The sequence below is a fragment of the Notamacropus eugenii genome, chromosome 4 (genome assembly GCF_028372415.1).
Source record: "Notamacropus eugenii isolate mMacEug1 chromosome 4, mMacEug1.pri_v2, whole genome shotgun sequence".
Classification (NCBI taxonomy): Eukaryota; Metazoa; Chordata; class Mammalia; order Diprotodontia; family Macropodidae; genus Notamacropus; species Notamacropus eugenii.
The window spans coordinates 33,141,670-33,161,183 of record NC_092875.1 but is presented as its reverse complement, the minus strand read 5'-3'; the positions used below and the strand labels follow the sequence as shown (position 1 = coordinate 33,161,183).

At 45.4% G+C, this 19,514-nt stretch overlaps 1 protein-coding gene and 1 long non-coding RNA gene across 4 annotated transcripts in view; one reads left to right on the top strand and one right to left on the bottom strand.

Annotated features, from left to right (window-relative positions):
- Nucleotides 1-1,084: 1,084 nt before the first annotated feature.
- LOC140499243 (uncharacterized) lies at nucleotides 1,085-18,020 on the bottom strand. 2 transcript variants are annotated; one of them, XR_011965324.1, is made up of 3 exons: nucleotides 17,892-18,020; nucleotides 12,388-12,475; nucleotides 1,085-8,928 (listed from the first exon to the last, which is right to left on the bottom strand). It is a non-coding gene; the product is annotated as an uncharacterized lncRNA (long non-coding RNA). The 2 variants fall into 2 exon arrangements; XR_011965323.1 differs by lacking the exon at nucleotides 17,892-18,020 and adding an exon at nucleotides 16,924-17,032.
- The window catches only part of DTX1 (deltex E3 ubiquitin ligase 1), a 62,236-nt gene continuing 59,838 nt past the window's right edge, over nucleotides 17,117-19,514 (top strand). The window contains exons 1-2 of one of the 2 annotated variants that reach the window (XM_072600396.1): nucleotides 17,117-17,420; nucleotides 18,014-19,161. In XM_072600396.1, coding sequence (XP_072456497.1) covers nucleotides 18,903-19,161 — 259 coding nt within the window. In that variant the 5' untranslated portion in view covers nucleotides 17,117-17,420; nucleotides 18,014-18,902. The remainder of the gene's footprint in view (nucleotides 17,421-18,013; nucleotides 19,162-19,514) is intronic. The other variant, XM_072600397.1, reaches the window with a different exon arrangement.

Here is a 19,514-nt window from a genome sequence, read left to right as displayed (position 1 = left end):
GAGATTTTTTTCAGGATTGGGGAGAATTGGGCATATTTGTAGCCAGCAGGGAAGAAGCCAGTAGATAATTAGAGATTGAATATTAGAGAGATGGAATAACAGAGAAGCTGGTGAAGCCAGGAAGGGGTGGGATCAAGGCTATATGTTAAAGAGGTTATACTTAGAAAGGAAAAGGAGTCACGTCTTCATCAGAGACTAAAGTAAAGAGGAAACTGGAGAGAAGATGAAGAATGATACCAGAGTAATGTGAGAGGGAGAGAAGAGGGGACTCTTGGAGAATAGTTTCATTTTTTTCCCATGAAATATGCAGTCAGATCCTCATCTGAGAGGGCAGAAGGAGGGAGCACCATGAGCAGTTTGAGGAAAGAAGAGATTTGAAGCAGTCACTTGTGATTAGTGGGATCAAGAAATGGGGAGTGGATGGAGTTGTCTTGCTTTGGTGAGGGCCCAACTGAGATTAATTCACATAGATTTGTAGCGAGCTCAATCAACAGGACTTTCTGAATTCTGCCACCTCCATGTGAGAATCTGGGAACATTTTACGAATTTTTAAAACAAAACAATTGTTTCATTAATCGTATTTCAATACCCACTGCCTAGCACAGTGCCTGACACAGAGACATGGAGTACTGGACCTATGATTTCATTGGTGAAGGGAATTCTCAGGTAAGGAAACTCCCTCTGCCAGTGCAGGTCAGCATCTTCTCTCCAACTTAGTCTTAGAGAGTTGCCTAAAGCATCGAGAGGTCAAGTAACTTCTCTATTCAGCCATTATGTGTCAAAGGGGAGACATGAACCTCAGTCTTCCTGCCTTCAACATCAGTTCTATATCTAATAAGCCACATTGCTTCTCTGCCTGGTACATAGTAGGTGCTTAATAAATGCTTCTTGGTTAACTCATAGAGGATACTATAGAGTTGAACTGTTCACCAAGTGGATGAGATTGGGAAGAGAGGAAAATGTAGGCAGAGTAATGGTAATGGTCTGTCATCCCCACTCTCTTGATTACCAACAATCTCTCCCTGGGTACTGGCTGCTTGTCAACTGCCTACAAACAGGCCCTTGCCCCACCCCACCCCCATCCTCAAAACACCCTGTCTTGATCCATCCATTCCTGCTAACTATCATCCATATCTCTCCTGCCTTTTGAGGCTGAACTTCTTGAGAAGTCATCTACAAAAAGTAGCTCCACTTCCTACAGTCTGGTTTCTGATCTCATCATTCAGCTGAAACTGCTAAGGCAAATTATAAGGTTACAGTTCTAGAGTTGGAAGGGAACTTAGAGGTCATCTAATCCATCTCCCTCATTTTGAGAATCAAACCATTACATGACTTTAGACGTCAGCTAGACTATCTAATGCTAAATGAGCCAGAATGAATCAGAGAACAGATTTTATACACACCCCACCCACAGGTGACAGGAATATGTGTCTTTCACAGTTTAGCTAGTTGATTTATACATTACATGAATCAAAGAAAAATATGGCTGCTCATTATATAAAGAACAAAGTATACTTGTTAAGGAGAATGTGTATCAGTAGTTATAAGGGATGGTCCTTGTTGATATTGCTGGTTTCACTAAATCAAGAGGAGCTACCTGACAGACTAGATAAGGGAAGGAGATAGCCCAAAAACTGAAATCCTCCCTTTCGAGCAATTAAGTTTTGTTTGTACTGTAGCAAGGCCGTCCCCCATATATAACATGGGGATGTTGTTGTATAGCTCTGAGGCAGAACAGATATCTCTAGCCTCTACTATCCTCTACCATACCTTTCTCTAAGAGAGATTTTATTTACTACCAGAAGGGGAAACATGAGTTTGGAGTCAGAAGGTTAACCATTCTGATCCCCTCAAAAAGAAGGGTACAAGGCAAGAATTATATCCCTGTCTCCTTTAATATTGTTAGTCCAGGGAATGTGGTTTTCAGGGTCAAGTTAAATATCTGATTGCTATCCATTATTAAGGAAAGGAAGGCCTAAGCTTTATATCAAAGGCTTGACTCCCTTACACCAAGTACCAGTTCCACAATGAATTCACATGGTGGGGTGATGGTTGTGGTGGTTGTCATGGTTGTGTTATTTTTCAGTCATGCCTGACTCTTTGTGACCCCACTTAGGGTTTTCTTGGCAAAGATAGAGAAGTAGTTTGCCATTCTCTTCTTCAGATCATTTTATAGATGAAGAAACTGAGACAAATAGGGTTAAGTGACTTGCCCAGGATTACACAACTATCAAGTGTCTGAGACTGGATTTGAACTCAGGAAGATGAGTCTTCTTGACTTCCAGGCATGGCACTCTATCCACTGCACCATCTAGCTACCCTGAACAGACATATCAAGTAGCAAGGAAATCTTTTAATTCAAGTCAATGACAAAACAGAAATCAGAGAAAGTATACATAGGAAAACATGTACCAGATAACACACAGTAAAGAAGTTTTCCTGTTAGGAGCAAAGTAACTCAGCTCAACCAAGAAAGAGAGTCATAGACTTCCCAAAGTCTCTAGTGTAACAAACTGGGTATAGGGAGATGATGAAGACCTTCTCATGATGGCCTCTTCCCAGAGTCTTATTTTCCCTTCAGCAAATTGAAGTAGGGTTGGCATCAACCATCTTCTTTTTCCAAGATGGAAGCCATAAGCACCTGAAGCCACTGTTGAGCCAGAAGAGACTCAAGATCTTAAAGAGTCCTAAGACACTACAAAGAAGTCAAGAGATTGAATCTTCTCTCTTCTCTTCAACTCCACCATACCCCCTTCATACAACCACCAACAATCTCCACCAACAAGGGGAGACTCTCACATCACTGGGCCCTGGGGCTCAAATTACAGAACTAATTAAGGGAGCAAAGAAAGATATTGATGAAAACCAGCTGCTGCCACAAATTCTAGAGTTCATGCCAGGATCATATACAGCAAAATGGAGAATGCAAACAATACAGTACAAACAAAACAATACAATGCAAAGTAGAGTCTGTCATATTCTCCCAGAAATTCTCCTTAAACAAAAGTTAAGCCAGAAATTTAAACAAAAGTTAAGCCAGAAAACAGGGAATGACTTACTTTGAGAGATTCCTCCTCCTTGGATGTCTTCAAATAGATAATGGATGACCATTTGTTGGGTACCTTGTAACAGAGATTATTTGACATGGGTTGGACTGGATGGTTCCTTTCAGCCCTCAGATTTTGTGCTTCTGAGATTCTATGACTTGGATCATAGAATCAGAGTTTAAGAGTTGGAATGAATCTTCTAGTCCAGAGGTGTCATGCTCACAGCCCTAATCAGATTAAACTGTAACAGGACATGCTTAACCAAATAAATATCGATGAAATACAGGGTAGTGAAAATGAGGTCCACCAACAACCATTTCTGAGTTTGCCATCATTGATCTAAACCAATCCCTTCTTTTTACAGAGAAAAAAAACTAAGACCCAGAGACACTCAGTATCTTGTTCAAGGTCACACAGATTGTCAGTGAGCACTTAATAAACACTTACTATATGCCAGGGATAGTACTACGAACTAGAGATATAAAGCAAGCCAAAAATAGTCTCTGTCCTCAAGGAGCTCTAATGAAGGAGTAAGTGGATTAAAACTGTGGTCCTATCATCCCAAGTTCAAAGATCTTTCCAAGAACTCTCCAAATGACTTTTAATTTTTTTCATTTTAATTTTCAATTCCAAATTCTCTCCCTTCCTCCACCCCTCCCCCACTATTGAGAAGGCAAGAAAGACACCTATTACACATGATGTCATGAAAAAACATAGTTCCACATTAGCCATGCTCTTAAAAAAAAAGAAAAAGCAAGAAAACAGAAAGAAAAATAAAGAAAAATTATGTCTCAGTCTGCACTCTGAGTCTAGCACTTCTGTATGTGGAGGTGGATAGCATTTTTTATCGTGAGTCCTTTGAAGCTGCCATGGATCATTATCGTGATCAAAGTTGCTAAGTCTTTTCAATATTCTTGTTCCTGTGCCCATTTCTCTCATGGTTCTGATAAGTTTATAAAAGTTCTCCCAAGTTTTTCTAATGCTATCCCCTTCATTACTTCTTACCACAAATAGTGATAGAATCATTACATTCATATATCATAACATGTTCATCCATTTCCTAATCAAAGAGTATCTCCTCAATTTCCAGGTCTTTGCCACCACAGAAAGAATTGCTACAAATATTTTTGTACATCTGAGTTCTTTTACTTTGATCCCTTTGGGATACAGACCTAGTAGTGGTATTGATTGGTCAAAGGGTATGCACAGTTTTAAAGCCCTTTGGAAACAGTTCCAAAATATTCTCCAGAGTGGTTGGACCAGTTCACAGCTCTACCAAGAGTGCATTAGTGTACCTATATTCCCACATCTCCTCCTGCATTTGTCATTTTCTATTTCTGTCATCTTGGCCAACTTGATGGACTTAGGGTAAGGTCTCAATGTTGCTTTAAATTACATTCTCTGATTATTAGTGACTTAGAGCATTTATATAATTATTGATGGTTTAGATTTCTTCATTTGAAAACTGCCCATTCATACCCTTTGGCCACTTGTTAATTGGGGAATGACTATTTTTTATTAATTTGGATCAGTTCTCTATATATTTGATAAATGAATCTTTTATCAGAGAAATTTGTTATAAAAAAAATCTCCCTTTCCCTGCTTTTCTTCTAATTTTAGCTACAATGGTTTTGTTTGTGCAAAATCTTTTTAATTTTATGTAATCAAAATTATCCACTTTATCTCCATGGCCCTCTCTATCTCTTGTTTGTTTGCTAATTCTTCTATTCACAAATCTGATGAGTAATTTTTTTCTGTGCTTCCCTAATTTGCTTATATCACCTTTGCTCTTGTATCTTTGGGTTAATCAAACAGTTTACTGTGCTTGTTAGTTTCTATATATTGTATAATCTATTTTACTGGTCAACCACTTCATTTCTTAAACAGCACCAAACTATTTTAATTATTACTGCTTTATTGTATGGCTTGAGATTTGGTGCTTACTCAAATGTTTTTGATAACCCTCCACAGCACCCAAGCATCTCTGAAGCAAAAAACCATCTCATTCACATCAACATTCTTCCAGTGATATTGTATGTCATATCATGATAATGGAATATCAGTATCTCCAAAGGATTAAAGTGATGCATCACCCAACGAGTTAATGGAGTGGCAGATAATGGACATGAGTGGACTACAACATATTACCAAAGAACAATTATGTGGAAGAAATGGCATAAAGGATGTCACTAGAGAGATACATGCTCCATAAAGGAGGTGGAGAAGACATACAGCAAAGGTGTAGGATGCTCATCTACATACTCCGTTGGTATTTACACAAAGGATGGAGGAGAGCAGAGGTTCTTAGCATCATTTGTATCCTAGACCCCTTGGGCAGTCTGCTAAAGCCCAGGGATCTTGTGTCAAAGTGTTTTTAAATGCCCATAATAAAATATTATCAAAAGAAAATATTAAATGCATAGAATGACAAAAGGAAACTAATCATGTTGAAACTGAGATATTGAAATATATTTTCAAACATTTAAAGAATTCCTGATACAAAGGATGGCCCCCAAAATCTTTGGGTGGAACTCCTATGTACGTAATGAAAAGCATGGATCAGAACTACACAGTATCAGAAGTCATGAAGTCAGAAGGAGTACCTATGAGATCCATCACAAGTATCATCATTGTGATTTGTTCCCTGTAACTAGAATAGCACCTTTCTCACCATTTTCTGTCCACAGGACCCCTCATGAGAAAGAGCCTACCAGAGGGCAGAGGAAGGAAGCTTTGTGGGATATACCTAGGAATCATTTCTCGGGTTTCTTCCTCCCTATCCTTTCCCAAACTTTTCTTTCCCCTGAATAGATAGTAGGGTCCTTGAGGACAGAAATTGTTTCAGTTTTGCCTCTGTATCCCCAGGCCTAACATAGTTCCCAGAATACAGCAGGTGTTTAATAAATACTTGATGATTGACTGGTTGATCTGTCAATCACTCAGGCTCTCAACCTTAAAGTGACCTTTCCCTATTGACTCTTTCCCTCATCAGTATGACCAAATAGTTATTAAGTCCAGCCTTTACCCTCTCATTTCAATCCAACTCAATATGACTTAATAAACGTGCTTAAATGCACACTGACAGCAGTGCTAGACACTGTGGATAGGAAGATCAAAAAGCGACTCAGTACCTGCCCTCAAAAAGCTTGCATTCTAATAGGGGAATATGACACATATTCTGTGATGACATCACAGAAGATAGGATGGAAGGAATGGACAAAGTGATCTTGGAAGATATGTAGAGAAAGGGTACTTTTTGAGTCAGGGAAACAAGAAGAGGTGTCATCTGAACTGAGCCTTACAAGAGAATTATTTTGACCACAGTCATCACATGGGTAAAGTGAGCAGCAGTTCTCCTAGGGAGGCTGAAGCTTAAATGGTGCTGGCTGCACTTAGTCCTTTAGGCTTAGATACAATTGATCCTAGCAACAAGTTAGCAAGAATTATTAGTTAAAATAGGAAGTTGCCATATTCACAGCTGTCCTCACCCCTGGTTCAGCTTCCGCAGCAGAGGTCTCAACAAATGCCCTGGAATCTTTGTCTGCTTCAGCCAAATTTATCTTGTCAAACTGAAGTCAGCTCTGTGCCTTTTGTTGTGGGGGAAAATTTACTAGGTGTTTTTGTTTCTAATTTGAACAAATGGAGATGTGTGCCTAAAATGAGGGATGGTCTAGTGCAAGTGCCCTGAGGCAGGAAATAACAGTCCATTTGAGCATCTAGATGTTCAAGAAAGAGTTAACTGTCCAATTTGTCTGAAGGAAAGGATGTGTGAAAGGGAGGAAGGTGATGTAAGTCTGGAAAGGTCAGTCAGGCCTTGATTTTAGGGAACCTTAAATACTAGGCTAAGGAATTCACATTAAAAGAGGAAAAGAGAAGAATAAAACATTGCACAGGATTTGGAGCTGTGAGGAATCTCAGAAGTCACCTCGTCTGACCCCTCATTTGACAAGAAACTGAGGGCCAGAGATTTATCCAAGATCACAAAGGGAAATAGCAGAACCCGGAAAGGAAACTGGGTAACATGGAGAAGAGGGGAAAGTTTGACAGAAAAGGGGGAAGAAAAAGAATGAGCTCTTTCGAGCTGAATTTGATGTACCAGTGTGACTCCAAGGTAGAAGTGCGTGGCAACCAGGGATCGGAGTTCAGGGAAGAATTTGGGTCTGGATATGTGGGCTTGGGAGTCATCAAGTGTTTAACTAAAATACCTACTCTAGGCACTGAGGGACTGCCAAGACAAAAAAACCAAACAAGTCCTGACCTCTAGGAGTTTACATGTCCCTGGGAGGAAATGTCATGTACATAGATACATAAATATGAAATATGTAAGAAGACATATAAACTATCTTTGAGGATATTCATTGATGATATTACTGATAATTGATATTAGTGAAATGATTGATATTTGATATTGATCATTTGTGATATTAATAATTGATGATATTAATGAAATGATTGATATTTGATATTGATCATTGGTGATATTAATAATTGATGATATTAATGAAATGTAATGAAATGATGTAGATACTTGGAAGACCTGAAGTGCTGTATAAATTTTAGCTCTTGCTGCTACTGCTACGTGGTCATCACTGTCACTGTGGCGTCTTTATCAGACTTGTGTTGAACGTTGTCATCCTCAAGGTGTTGTCATCATGGTGCCATGGTGTCATCGTGATGTCATCTTTCTGTTGTTTTGTCATCATGTTATACTCATCCCTAGGGCTTTAAAGGGCAGCTAGGGGGCCCCTATAGTGCACAGAGCACTGGGCTTGAAATCAGGAAGATTCGCTTTCCTGAGTTCAAATCTGGCCTCAAACACTTACCAGCTGTGTGACCCTGGGCAAGTCACTTAACCCTGCTTACCTCTGTTTCCCCATCTGTAAAATGAACTAGAGAAGGAAATGGCACACTACTCCAATATTTCTGCCAAGAAAACCCCAAAATGGGGTCACAGAGAGTCTGAAACGACTGAATGATAACAATATTCATCATCCCTTTCCTGTCCTGGATCACTGCCTTGTCACGGCAGAAGGGCCTGCATAGCTCAACGAAACTCTGAGTTATGCCATGCAGGGTTCCTCAAGACAGACAGGTCATAGGGGAGAGTTCTAACATAAGATGACCCACTGGAGGAGGCAAACGATTCCAGTATCTTTGCCAAGAAAACTTGATGGACAGCGGACTTGGCCTGCTCTATCATATCACAAAGGGTTGGAACATGACTGAACATCAAGTCGTCATCATTGCATTTTGGTGTTACTGTTGTGTTGTTAAAGTAGATGCTAATTGAACCCAGAGATCACCAAGGAGAGAGATCAGATCCTCCGGAGTTAGAGGACCTTGGTTGGTTTTATCATATTATTGGCAGGATTTTGAGCATCTAAAGGGATATTCCTCTTCCTGAGGAGGTCCGGGTCAGAGAGTGTGCATAGTTCAGTGCAGCCCATCCCACTGTCAGAAATACCACCCCAAACATAACCTTTGCCTGGTTGTCAGGGACACCAGTGTTATCACTGAGGGATGGTGCCTTTTTCCAAACCTAGGACCACCAATGAGAAGCTCTTTGAAAGAAGCAAACCCTGGCAAAGGTCCCATCCTTCCTGCAATCTTCACTTCGATGAACTGTGAAAGAAGAAGGAAATCTAGGATCCAGAGACAAACCAGAAATACCCTCCCCCTCTTTAGGGAACATATTTTCTTTCTTCTGGAATGAGGATACAGCCTCTACATCTGAGGACTGCCCCCTTCCAGTCTTGCAAACTTCCCGGGGGATACCAGAGGTGTGGTTCTCCTTCCTCCGACACCACCTCCATTCTCTCTTGGTCCCACAGATAAGGCAGATGGTTCTCCCAATGTTAGCAGCCAATGCCAGCCACAGAGCCTAGGCAAAAAAAAGCATTCTAAGAACTCCCAGAAAAGTAAAATTTTTGAAATGGGGCTAGAAGGAAAATTAAGACTTGAAACAAATGACTTCCCTACCCCCTACACACACACACACACACACACACACACACACACACGTGTACATGCATACACACATAAAGACACACAAACACACACACACACACACACACACACACACACACACACCTGCTGCACTTAGGCCAGATCTCTCAGACAGTCTATTCAGTGAGATAGGCTAGAATACAATGAAATTTTACCGGCAGGTTGTGGCTTTAACAGGCAGGGTGGCCCCCAGACTTCACAGTCATTCCTTGCTTTATGCAATAGCAAATTCCCAGAGAGTTGGGATGTGAATCTTATTCTTACTAACTGGGCAGTCCCAAGCAAGTAATTTCCCCCTCTCTGGGAACTAGCTTCTTTCATCCGTAAAACAAGAGGGTTAGACTAGATTGTCTTGTTAAAAAGAAATCTCAACAGAGTTGAAAGACCTAGTTCTGACATTACCTAGCTTTCTCCCTGAAAGCAGATGGTCCCTGAGGTCCTTCTCAGCCCTGATATTCCATGTTCTAAGGCCCCTCCCAGCCTGACATCCCCTGTTCTAAGGCCCCTCCAACTCTGACTTTCCCTATTCTAAGGCCCCTCCCAGCTCTTAAAGTTCTACAACTCATAACCTCTGCCTGCCATTACTAAAACAACCATAGCAAAACCAAGAATGACCACCAGAGGGTGGCATGCCTTTGGCTCCTTTTCCTTCTCCAGTTCCCAGTTGAGAAATTGCATTTTCCTTGGAGGGGTGAAAGCAGGAAAATCTCAGACACAGAGGTTGCCTGGGCTCTTAAATCTCTTCCTCCCACTGTCTCCTCCCCCCATACACACCCACTGTCTCCCCTTCTCCCATCTCCCTGCTTCCCTCCCTCCTTGGAAAGCAGAAGATTCCAAGAGAACAATTCTAACAAACAGCACACACTGAAAAAAACCCATCTGCCTGTCCCTTCCTCTGACTTCCCTATTCCTATTCCTGTCACCACCGATTCACCTTGTCCCCTCTCTTTGCACCTTGGAATTGATCCCTGACTCTTCCCTCTGCTTCTACTAAGTCCTGTTTCCACTTCCAGCATGAGCCTGGTGGCATCTGTCCCTCTCTTGAAGTTCCACCTTCATGCCATCTCCTTTCCACCTGCCTGGATTATTGTACCAGGTTCCATTCTCCTCCCCCTCTAATCCATCCACTTCTCATCCCACCCATTAGACTGGGAGCTCCTTGAGGGCAGAGACTGCTCTTTTTTTTGTATCCCCAGCATTGAGCCCGGTGTCTCAAACATAGTAGGTGCTTAATAAATGCTGCTTTGCTGACTGACTAACAGATGGTAGAACAACCTTCCTTATACAAAGACCCAACATTATCATTCCTCAAGACCCTCTGAAATCTTACACCACCAACCAAAATACTCTGTATGCTGGCCAAAGTGGACTACCTCCTGTCCCTCTCAATGTACTTTGTACTCTCCTTCCTCCACACCATAGCTCAAGTAGTTCCCTATGCCTGACATGCCTTCCCTGCCCCTTTTTACCTGTTAAGGCTCATCCATCCTTTGAAACCCAACTGAAAAGCTCGTTCCTCCAAGAAACTTTCTCAAATTGTCCTCTTGGAGACCCTTTTACCTTCTAACATAGCTAGTATTTATTTAATTAATCAACAAATATTTGCTGAAAAGCAACATGCAATCATGAAACAGTGACCAGAGTCAAATGATCTGGGTTCAAGTACCACATCTGACACCCAAGGACTAGTAACCCTGATGAAGTCACTTAACCTCTTAGTGCTCTCCAGTGCCTCCCTAAGACTGGAAGTTGTAAAGCAGATATCCAGTGTCCCAAATCACCTTGTATCTATTTTGCATATACACAAGCATATGGCCTTTCCCAAAAGAGAAGTTCTCTGTGGGCCAGGAATCTCTCACTTCATGAAATCCTTGTACACCTAGTACTTAGCGCAGTGCTGGGCATTTAGGGGAGAGACACAAAGAATTGGACAGACAGAGACAGACAGAGAAAGAGGGAGGGAGAGAGGAAAGAGAGAGATGAGAGAGAGTGAGGGAGAGGGACAGAGAGAAGAAAGAGGAGGAGGAGAAAAAGTGAAGACAAAAATGAAGAAAAAAGACAAAAAGAAACAGAGACAGCCAGAAATAGCGAGGGGAGAGAATCAGAGACAGAAAGATAGGAAGACAAATGGAAGGAAAGGGAAACAGAAACAGACAGAGAGGGAGAGAGAGATGGGGAAAAGAGAGAAAGAGAGAGATAGAAGGAGAGAGAGAAAGAGAGAGGGGGAGGAGGGGAGGGAGAGAGATGGAGGGAGAGAGACAGAGAGAGAAAGAGAGAGAGATGGAGGGGAAAGAGAAAGAGAAAGAGAGATGGAGGGAGGGAGAGGCAGAGAGAGCTCTCATATTTATTCAGGCAAAGTGCTAAATGCTACGGACATAAATTTAAGGAACCAAGGCAGTCCCATTTGCCTCCAAGAGCCTACATTTTAATGGAAAAGAAAAACTAAAATTAAAAGATGGAAAAGGATTGGGAAGACGGTACCTGATAGGAGGCAGGGTGGTTGGCAAGGAGAGGTCTGAGGAGAGAGTGTCCTAGGCATCTAAATCATGGCTGGAGCCCTTCCTGAAACAGTAGTTTAGGCAAGGGAATCGCCCATCAAAAGAGTGGGATCTCCGGTGGAAGGCTTCTCCAAGGTAGAAATTAATTAGTAAATGCATGTTGATTGAATAATTGATTAGAGGGGATGTCTCCTCACCAGGAGTTACTTAGGACAGCTAGGTGGCATCGTAGTGCACAGAACACTGGGCTTGGAGCCAGGAAGACTCATCTTCCAGATTTCAAATCTGGCCTCAGATACTTTCTAGCTGTGTGACCCTGGGCAAGTCACTTCATCCTGTTTACCTCAGTTTCCTCACCTGTAAAATGAGCTGGAAAAGGAAATGGCAAAACACTCCAGTACCTTTGCAAAGAAAACCCCAAAGGGTCACAAAGGGTAAGACAAGACAGAAATGACTGAACAACTAATTCTCCAATTCTAACGCATTTGTAGAATGAAGGATTGGACTATAGGGACTCTTCCAATTCTAAGGAGCAAAGAGCTGGCCTTGTTACTCAAGATCACTCCCTCCTCTTGATCAAGAGTTGGTCACCTCATAGCCCCCCTCCCTGCCTCTGACTGTCAGAGCTTCCCAAAGAGCCTTAGAAGAAGCAGGAAGGAAAACCTTGCCATGGGAGTGTATTGATAATGAAATTCCCTCAGTGTCATCCTTTGAAAGACCTAAAGTGATATTACAATGTAGAAACACACGAGGGCACTCTATTCAACCAGCAATAAAGAAAAAGTTTCCAATAATAACGAGTTTTTCACATTTTAAAGGGAGAGAGATTTACTCACTTTTGGTGTATGGTGACCATGGTGAACGCTGACTCCCGCTCCCAGTGATATTGGCCACTCTGGGCTCCTGTTGCATCAATAAGCATATCTGGTGATAAGAGATTTATTTGTGGGCACTGTGCTAAGTACTGGGGACAGAAAGCCAAAAGTGAGACAGTCCATGTCCTTTGGGAGGGATGTCGAGGAAAACTCCTCAGAATAGGTATAGTATAGCACAAAAACCCTGGCCTTGGAATCAGGACAGATTTGAGTTCAAAACCTGCCTCTGCCTTTTAGGCAGGACTTGAGCTAGGTCTTTCAGGAAGGATCTGAGTTAAATAAAGGGATTAACTGAGAGGCAGTTTGCCAGAGTAATGGGGAAGAATGTTGGACTTGGAATCAGGGGAGACCCGGGTTCAAATCCTGCCTTCTTTAGTGAGCGACTTCACTTCTGAGCATCAGTTCCCTTTTGTAAAATGGAGTTTTATATATATACCTTTTACATTAAAATGGGGTTTTACATTATACCTTTGGTACTTGTGAGAACCAAGTGGGTTAATACATGTAAGACGTTTGTAAAACAGCATGATAGGTAAGTTTCAAAATTGTAACTACCTGTGTGACTCTAGGCATGTCTATCAAGGCTGGGTAGTCAAAATTTATGCTAGATGAGATGATCTCTTAAGACTCTTTTCAGCTCTGACATTCCCTGTCCTAAGGACCCTCTCAATTCTGACACTCCCTATTCTAAGTTCCCTCCCCTAGCTCTGATATTCTTTGCTCTAATGACCCTCTAAGGCTCTGACATTCTATGTTCTAAGTTTCTTCTCAATTCTGGCATTCTATGTGCTAAAGTCCCTGGTACCCCTAAATTCCAGGATCCTTTGGGCTACTTGAGATTCTCAGCCTCCCTGGGGTGTCCAGGGCTTGGTGTGTAACAGAGGCAGGAGCTGCAATCTAAGGCAGCAACACCCCATCTCCCACTGGCCCAGCCTCCTGCCAGAGCCAGGTGACTTCCACTGACTTCTCAGGGAAATCAGAAGCAGATTTATTGGCTCTCTATCCCTTCTCCCAGTCACATGGGAAATAACCTCCTTAAAGTCCCTATAATTTTGAGATCGTTTTTCTCAGTCACCAGGCCCTTGCCAAGGGAGTGGCCAGTGTGACCAGGGTTATAAGCTAAGTACCAGGCAGGGGAGGGAGGAAGGGCGATTTTAAAGGCCTGGGGGAGTCCTTCAGGCCTTAGGTTTGAGCAAAGGGCCAAATTGGGATAATGCATTCCTACTGAAGCCTCAGAGCCACAGTTATGTTCCCAGGTTCCCAGGCCTTTGCTTCAGAGGATTTAACACTGAAAACGCCCTGAGACATCATATAATTCAATCCCTTCTTTGTCTTCCGCCACATCTTAACTCATCTTCCCCTGTAGTACCTAGGACAGGGCTTTGCACATTGGAGATAATCCATCTGAACAGTATGGGGAGAAAGGGGGTTTGTGAAAGTTTAACTGCAAGTTGCTTGAGGGTGAAAAGCTATATACCCTGGAAACAGGTCCTGGCTCACAGATAGAAAAGCAGTCAGATCCAAAGGATGATCACAGCAAAAAAGAAATATCAGATCAATTCAATGATCATTGCTCAAATGCCTGTTGAATACAAGGCATGGAAGAGTGGGGAGAGAGAGCCATCAGGGCAGTCAAAGGCCTGGAGGTTCAAATCCCACCCCTGGGGCTCTAAGCAAAGGACTTCATCTCTCAGTGTCCTTGCCAACTCTCTAAGACTATTAAACTGCAGACCAGGAGCAAGTCAGTATGGGTAGAGGAAAATTTCTCCTTGGGAGTTCCATATAACAAGGAAAATACAGGTATGGTTAAAAAAAAATGTTAGCCACCAGGAATACAAAGATCAAATCTAGCCCCTGCCTTCAGTGAACTTACCTTCTACAAAGGGGATTGAATGGTACCATTCACTACACTATACACCATACACTATACACTATACACTATACACTATACACTATACACTATACACTGGGGCAGCTAGGTAGTGCAGCGGATAGAGCATCAGTGCAGGAGTCAGGAGGAACCTGAGTTCAAATCTCACCTCAGACACCTGACACTCACTAGCTGTGTGACCTTGGGCAAGTCACTTAACCCCAGTTGCCTCATCCTGGGTCATCTCCAGTCATCCTGATGAATATCTGGTCACTGGATTCAGATGGCTCTGGAGGAGAAGTGAAGCTGGTGACCTGCACAGCCCTCCCTCACTCAAAACAAAGTCAAGTGCAAGTCATGTCATCATCTCTCTGATGGCGTGGTCTTCTTCGGCAACGAAGAATGAACACACATTATACACTAAAGAGTGTTGGAGCTAGACTGCAGATGTTGGTTGGAATTTCTGTTCTGCTACTTAATGAGTGTGACTTTTTACCTCTCAGGGCCGGACTCTCATCTGTAAAATGAGGGGGTAGACCAGATGTTCTCTAAAAAAATAAAAATTCCTTCCACGCTACAGCTCAAAGCCTTAACAGGTTGTGTGTTCAGGAAGGACTGAAAGCTTTCACCCTCTTATTTTAAGAGGTGAGACAGTTAAGGCCCAGGAATGCCCCTGACAAAACTCTGTATTCCTGCCAAACCCGCTTTTTTACTCCTACCTCAACAGGACATTCCCACCTTGGTATCTTTTGCTCACACTATCCCCTCATGCATGGAATATTCTCCCTTCTCACCACCTCTGCCTTCTGAAACCCCTTGGGCAGACCTCAGCCAGAGGATCTTTCCTGATCTCCAGTTGCTAGTTCTATATATAGAGACTTGTAAGATCATCTCGGCAATGTCTCACCAACCTCATCTCCTTCCCACCACAACCCTGGACTCCACTCATGGGTCAACCAGCACTGACAGGTGAGCTCTTACCTTTCAGGGAAACAGACCTTTGCCCCACTTCCTGTCCATCTCCTCATCATTCTGTGGCACTGGTCCCCATCCCTAAGAATTTTTTAATATGTTCCCTTATTAAGATATAAACAGCTGGAGTGCAGGAATTGCTTGTGTGCTTGTATTGTACCCCTGGGGCATAGCACCATGCCTAGCACATGGGAAAGAATAAATACTCTATCTCTCTAAGTTGTATCCCTCCCCGCTCCCCCCTTCCCTCCTGCCACCAGAAAAATGTCATTTCTTTGAGCTCCGACTGTGATTCATTTCAGTCTTTCGTGTAAATAGCAAAAGGTAAAATAAACGCATTTTGAATTGAATGAATGACTTGCTTAAGATCACTTAGATGGTATGGCCAATAAGTATGTATGTATTATATTATATGTTACATAATCTATATCTATATGCATATATATACACATCATATGCATATGTACATGTATACATATAGATAAATATAATAGTTATAGTGATATCTGGTATATTGCATCTTTCTATATCTATATATATCTACACATATATAGATACATCGCTTAGCTGAGTGCCTGGCATATAGTAGGTCAGATATATAGATAGATATCTCACCTACTATGTGCCATGCCCTGGCCTATATGCTTTACAACAACTCTTCAAAGTGGATGCTGTTATTATCCCCATTTTATAGTTGAGGAAACTGAGGCAGAGATTCATGTGACATGCCCAAGGTCACACAGCTAGTAAGTGTCTCAAGTTACATCTGAACCCAAGTCTTCTTCATTAGAGTGCAGTGCTCTATCCACTGTAAGATCTAGCTGCTCCTAGTAGAATTTAGGACTTCTGACTGGCAGTAAAGAGCACTCCCCACCACATTCCAATGAGCTAAAGCTGTTTTTAGGGCCAGGAAGGACTGGTTTGGTAGACTGGGTGGGGCTGACGGTGGCCCCAGCCTTCTTTGTTCCTGATATTAATGTCAGAAGCAGCCCTGAGCCCCCTTTCACTGAAGTCATGGTGGCTACGAGCCGTTGTGGGGGTGAGGTGAGGGGAGGGCTTGACCTTTTGCAGTGCTATACTCTGGGGAGCACTTTGGGAGGTCCACTGACCCCCTGACTTGCGGGTCAGTTGTATCGCTCCTCCTCCCTAGTATAAACACAAGGCCCAAGGTGGTCCTGTCTTCTGCCCAGCTGCTCTGTTATTTTCCCCTCTGCTCTTGCTTTCATGGGGCACCCAGCCAGAGCCAGACTAGCAGGGGAAGGGACAAGTCTTTGTAGAATGGGAATGCCTTGGCAGCTCTGGTCCTGCACAATAGAGAAGGCAGATACATCCCAGCCCCCACCCCACCTAAAACCTTAGGACTCAATTCCTCCTCTGGTTGAGAGCTAGGACTCCTGGCTTCCTTTCCCCAGCAGCTAGACACTGGAAGGGGAAGGGTAGTGGGAAGGCACCGCCCATCCTACTGCCCTCAGTTCCCCTGGAGAAAAACAAGGGAGACAAGGAGACAAGGTTCCTCACAGACCCCTGTAAGCTGCAGAGGATGGGAAAGTGTAATGGAGCCCTCCTAGGGCTTTAAATTCCCTACCAGGTCTTAAGTACCTAGAGGGGGCTGGAGTTGCTCCCCCCCCCCCCCCACCAAGTCGACCTCAGTGTACCTTGTCTGAAGAACAGATTGGGGGAGGGTTGTGTGGGACGGTCCTTCCCATTGCCAGGCCTGGCCTGAGGAGCTGGGGTTCGCCAGGACAGGGGGTGTGCGATATCTCCTCCCCTTTCTCCTCCTCCGCTGGCCCCCTCCCCTTCCTCCTCCTCTCCCCTCCCCTGCCCAGAGCAGTCGCCGTTGCCTCCCAGCCACAGGATCTGGGCGTCTGTCCGTCCTGGGAGAAGCGAGCTTGGTGAGGGTTTGGCGAAGGGAAGAGCCCTCGCTCAGGATCATCACCTCCCCTCCCCGACACCCGGGCCCCGGGGAGTCCAGGAGTCCGGGACAGGGCCTCCAGCCCTGGGGGCCAACTGCCTCCGCGATCCGTGCAGGAGGAGAAAAGGAGAGCTAGAGCCGGAGCGAGGAGGAGGAGGAAAGGGGGAGAGGGAGAAGGAGAGGGAGGAGAAGAGCGGCGGTGCCCAGAGCAGAGAGGACTGGATCAGGGACGATCGGGCGGTAAGGAGATCCCCGCGGTTGGGGACGGAAAAAGAGGGAGCCGAGAGGGAGAGGGGGCTGCCCAGAGAAGACTGCCCCCCATGTGAATCCCCATGCCCATCCCCTTCCGCGCCACCCCGTGGAAGGGCCGGAGGGGATGTAACCCACCCAGACTGGAGAAGGGAAGAGAAGGTAGGGTGGGGTGTGACCCCCGCCAAACCAGCCCTCAGAGGCAGCAAGGCTCCCTCATTCCCCCTGTGAATTCTCCCCCTGCTTTCATCCCCTTAGCCCTTCCCCAGACTGGCAGGCCGTCAAGCCTGGTGGGGTCCAGAGACCCCTGGGCTGAAGCGGGGGCGGGGAAGAGGGATGTTTAGTGGGGGAAGGGACTGGGACCCCGGGAAACCCTCCGGTCCCCACTGTCGGGCCTGGAGCACCACCCTCCAGGTGCTCCCCTTTCCCCGACCAGCTGTTGGGCAGTACCCCTTTAATCACCCCCTTCTGCAGGCACCCTCCCCCGGGGCTCCCCATTGTTCTCTCCTGCTATCTCTCTGGGGAAGAGGGTCGAGAGAGACGCGTTCTTAAAGAGCCCTCTCTCTTTCTTGTCTCCCCCGCAGGTCGCGATCACAAGTGGGCTGCTCCCCTGTGGTGTCGGGAATGGGCTGGGCCAGGTGGGGGATGTCAAGGCACCGCCCTCTGTGACCTCGAGAGCCGTCTTATCTAGGGAGGTCACTGGGTGGGGCCCGGCGGGGGGTGGCCCCCAGCAGAGGGTCGGTTCTCCGGCTCGTTTACCAAGATCAGCAGAGCAGGAGGCTTCCTGACCCTCCCCTCCTCTGGGGAGGGGGACGGGGACATCCCCCGCTGCAGCATGAGCTGGGAGCCAGGCCTGGGACAGGGCCGTCGGGGGGGCGGCCCCACAGCCGGGTGATCCGCCTCCCCCCGGCAGACAGAGGCGGCGACAGGGCCGCTGCTGCTGCTGCTGCTTCTTTGGGCAATGGATGGAGCTGGGGCCAGGAGGGACTCAGACTTTGTGCTTTCCAGGCCCTGGGGCCGTCTGGACTGGTGACAGGGGGAGGTTGAGACTTAGCCCACGATCGAACGTGACCACGGGCTTCCTGAGAGGTAGAAAGAAGAGGAGGGGGCCGGCCAGGATCGCAGGCGCGTGACCCCACCCTCCCTCGACAGGATTTTGACTGAGGATCAGTGCCTTCCAGGCTCAGAGGACCCAGGAGTCCAGGACCCGCCACCTCTAGGTGGAGGCAGTAAGGCCAGGTTGAGGGGGCTGGCTATAGCCTCCTGCTGTGACTCCAGGCCTGTGGAGGGCGGACCGACCATTCACTGACTCATGGACATCAGCAGCTGAACGGTATCTCAGCAGAAGGTGGCATAGCTGTGGTCAGGGAGGCTTCTCTTGCTTCCTGACCCTTTCCCCTTTTCGAGGGCACAATTGGACTTTCTCAGCCCTCCTGTCCTCCTCTCCTGGGGACCTTCAGGTGTGGTTGCACCATGTCCAGGCCAGGCCCTGGGGCACTGATCTCCATCAATGGCCTGGGCTTCCCACCCCAAAACCTGGCCAGGGTGGTAGTATGGGAGTGGCTGAATGAATACAGCCGCTGGCGTCCCTACACTGCCACGGTGTGCCATCACATTGAGAATGTGCTCAAGGAGGATGCCAGGGGCAGTGTGGTCCTCGGACAGGTGGATGCCCAGCTGGTGCCCTACATTATTGACCTGCAGTCCATGCACCAGTTCCGCCAGGACACAGGTAAGCTTCTCCCAGGAGCTCGGGAGCAGGATCCTACATTTCCAACTGAAGCCTAGGCTTTTGGCTTCTTTTTTGCCTCTCAGAGGTCGTCACTTGCCTGAGGTCCAACAGGTAGTAAGAAGCAGGGCCAAGGTTCAAACCCAGAGCCACTGACTGAGATCCTAGGCACCTTCTGTTATATCACATCATGCTATCGTCCCCTCCCACTTCCCTCTGGAGGGGAAGCTGCCTCCACTCACACCCTATGCCCAGAGCTCAGTGTCAGGAACAGGTCTAGATTAAATGGAAGACCTGCAGAACCCAGCCCCCAAGACCTCAAAAAAGAGGAGTCCTTTAAGCCAGCACTGCCAGCT